The 3,582-nt window shown below is 35.3% G+C and overlaps 1 protein-coding gene across 1 annotated transcript in view; it reads right to left on the reverse strand.

Moving 5' to 3' along the window:
- The window catches only part of LOC111874030 (Golgi pH regulator), a gene marked incomplete at its 5' end in the record, with an annotated part of 16,071 nt that extends 14,357 nt beyond the window's left edge, over positions 1 to 1,714 (reverse strand). The window contains 2 exon segments of the mRNA XM_033755302.1: positions 1,319 to 1,482; positions 1,599 to 1,714. Of these exon segments, the coding sequence (XP_033611193.1) occupies positions 1,319 to 1,482; positions 1,599 to 1,640 (206 nt within the window).
- Between the last annotated feature and the right edge of the window lie 1,868 nt (positions 1,715 to 3,582).

The following is a 3,582-nucleotide window of genomic DNA, read 5'->3' on the forward strand; positions in this document are numbered from 1 at the left end:
TGTACAAAAATACTCACTCCTCCTTTCTCCAGTGTTTTCCTACAGTATCTAGCACCTAAATTATAATTTTCTAAGTGAAGATGTTCTAATTCCAGCTGTTTCATGTGATGTTCAGTAAGGCACAGTATGTGTGGAAGATTTGAATTCATGGAGCTTATTAGTTCATTTGTTTTGTTTCTCAATCCTCTTATATTCTGATGGAATATTCTTAGTACTTTATTATTCATTGAATTTAGTAGACTGCAGTAGACAGACAGAGTAGACAGAGTAGATTTGTATATGAATTCATCAGAATATTCTTCAGGAGTTTAGATCAACATATAAGGTAATATAATATGAGTCAGTATCATGAAAGAGGTAACACCAGAATAATGTATGACCAAAGGAACAAATATGGTCTCAAGAGGGGAGTCCTGAAAATATGGTTAAATACAAGTAGTACTTATGTTTTCATTTCGTAACCCATCAAATACAAATATGAACTCCAACACAATATACTATAATTCTTTTATACAAACCATGGTTGAATTTCAAATAGAAGTATGTTTTGGCTTATAGACTTCAAGAAAAGAGAATACAGAAATCTTATAATAGTTCTGTAAGCCAGGTTGTGTTTACATCACCTGCTACTTGAAGTGAAACACTGAGGAAAACCAAGAAGTGAAGCATTTTGATTTCAGGTAGTAAACAAATGCAACAGTTGGAAATAGCAATGCTTTGTTCAATTACATTGGCTCAGTATACTGGAAATGTATGATCACTTTTGTAGACTTTCTGCGTGGCTTAAAAGGTGATGTTAAAAGAAACAGTAATCCATGAATATAGAACTGGTAAAATATTGTTCAGTCCACTGCTTTATTTATACAGTGCTCTTCTACTGTATCTGAAGAACCACCAATTTGAGCTGGAATTTTTTAATATTGAGAGGAACAGGGCATGTTTCTCAGTATTATGTTCAGTCGACTTAATGAACAGGTTATGTTAGAAAGCCCTGTTCATAAGTTGAGTAATTTCTAAGTAGAAATCCCATAAGATACAATAAAATTAGCAGCAGTTGAATACTCATGCTTATAAACACAGCCTACTTAACCTATAATACTTTACTGTACTGCATGCTGTTTGCATTGTGAGGACTAAGTGTAAAGTCTCCGCACCCAAACTCTCTCACACACAACTAGCAGGAAACTGGGCCACACAGACCAACTTGTAAATCTGTGAATGTGTACTTCACCCAGCTTAGTTCACAGCCTCCATAAAAGAAGAGGGCTAGAATGTAATGTGGCTGGGAACTTCACTGCCTTCTCTGCATCCCACTTACCTTGAATCCAATACACCAAGAATCTCAAAAATTATAAGTTCGAACATGGTGCATGATAATGAAAAGGTGACTGAAAATATTAGCTGAACTAATCTATGATGGACCTCATAGTCACGAAACAGCTTCTTGACAAAAAATACCCAGCCACCTACGAAGAAAAACACCTGTAAGGAAGAAAAAGAATAAAAGTGACAATTTTACTAAATTGTACAATTTGATATACGGATCACCAGAAACTGGTACCAAGTAACTTACACAATCGACAATACTTGAACTTTACCTGTGTTACAAGAATAATGAGGGTATCTTCTATGAAACCCATATTAGTTGTATGTGTGGCAGTTATCACCTAAAACAAAATTAGCCCTTTAAACTTTATTCTCTACGGCTCGTATTCTTCCAGAGCCGTATACCGTACATCTCTAACCGTCTCGCGACTGCATTTTGTCCTCCTGAACACTCCTGAACACGGTTGTCTTCTCTGACCAACCGAATTGAAAGGAGATCGAGAGTTATGAAATATTTTTACATTATGGAGGCTTTACCTGCCTTCCAAAAATACAATGCTGTTAATGTAAGCACATTTATGCATATAATGAAATATTTTGAACTGTAATTCTTTATACGGAAGTATATCATTTTTCATTTTCAATTGACATGATTGCTTCCGATCGTTTCATATATTGGTCAGCATGAGAAATGTCTGATCAGCTGTTTTGGCGTTAAGTGGTGAAGTGAGATTTCTGTCTTGTTGACCCTTGTTGACAACCAGAGTGAAAACATCGGCAGACTGATAGAAGTATAAAACATGGCCCTTTCGTGTGTTTATTTGGCAGCAGATGTATACATGGTTTGCTTGCAACATGCACTATCAACTGAAAAGGAGGAGGTTATGGGTCTTCTTCTAGGGGAGGTTAGGATTGTACGAAGTTCCGTTTGGTAATTTTTTCTTTTGTGGTTGATCCTCAGCCTCGCCAAAAGGATATTTGGATGATGTCTTACACGATCCCATCCTAGCCATGTGGAATGCATTACCATTTCCTTAATACAATAGGCATTGGGCAATTACATGGCTTTCTTATAGTTCTTAACCATTTTCCAGATTGATTCAAAAAAGGTAGCTCACATTTCTGCTGTGGTAATGCTGAGGCGTTCTGATAAACGGAAGGATAGAGTTGAAATTTCACCTGAACAATTAACAAATGCAGCCATTCAAGCAGATAAACTGACTCATGAGCTAGGACAACCCATGAGAGTGCTTGGTTGGTACCACTCACATCCACATATCACAGTATGGCCATCACACGTCGGTAAGAATATATTTATATGTATACAGAGTAATCAGTAATGACATACATTTGTATGTGGTTCCATGAAGACAGGTATAAGATGTAATGATGTACTATTCACCACTAACATGTAGCAAATATGTAATTTTGATTAAATTGTAGATTATGGTGTATTTCTCCGCATCTGCTTGATTTAGGCAATTTTGGGTCCTTTACAAGTGTTCCTTTCTGGTTCGGTTTGATTTGGAATGGTTAAATTATCTTAGGGAAATCAAGACTGAATCTGCAATTTTGTCCTAGTTTCTGTTCTGAATGTTAGCAATATTTATCGTTTATCTGTTCCTTTTTTTAGATGTGAGGACACAAGCAATGTATCAAATGATGGATGAATGTTTTGTGGGAATAATATTTTCTGTTTTTACAGAAGATAAAGCTACAAAAGTAAGTTTTAATTGCTCATATTATTGATAACCTATATAATACTGTTTGTTTCCTGAAGGTAAGGGTATAATTACTGATTGGAGTGCAGATTCCCCACCAAATCACATGTTCATTACACACATCCAGCTATGTACGAGCATGGTTAGCCTTCTAAAGCACAGTGATTACTAATATGTAATACATGGTGTAATCTTTGGAAGTTGTACATTTTGCCCACAGAGTGAATGAATTTGGGTTTTGTATGATTCTCAGAATAAACAGCAGTTATATGCCATTAACCACTTGCTCTTTGTTGTATAAATGGAGTCTGTTTTCTTTGAGGTGGTAACTGAATTTTAAAATAATTTGTAGACAAATTCTTGGCTTTAAAATGTTAAATAAACACTCTTAGAAACTTGAGTGATATAATCTGTCCAACTAACCAAGCTTAATATTGCCAGTGATAATTGATATTCAGTTCAGTTCAATTCAGTTCAATTTTATTTCATCCATGGATCATTATACATGATATGGGACAAGTCAAAGATTAATATT

This window comes from Cryptotermes secundus, unplaced genomic scaffold (assembly GCF_002891405.2).
Source record: "Cryptotermes secundus unplaced genomic scaffold, Csec_1.0 scaffold1683, whole genome shotgun sequence".
Classification (NCBI taxonomy): Eukaryota; Metazoa; Arthropoda; class Insecta; order Blattodea; family Kalotermitidae; genus Cryptotermes; species Cryptotermes secundus.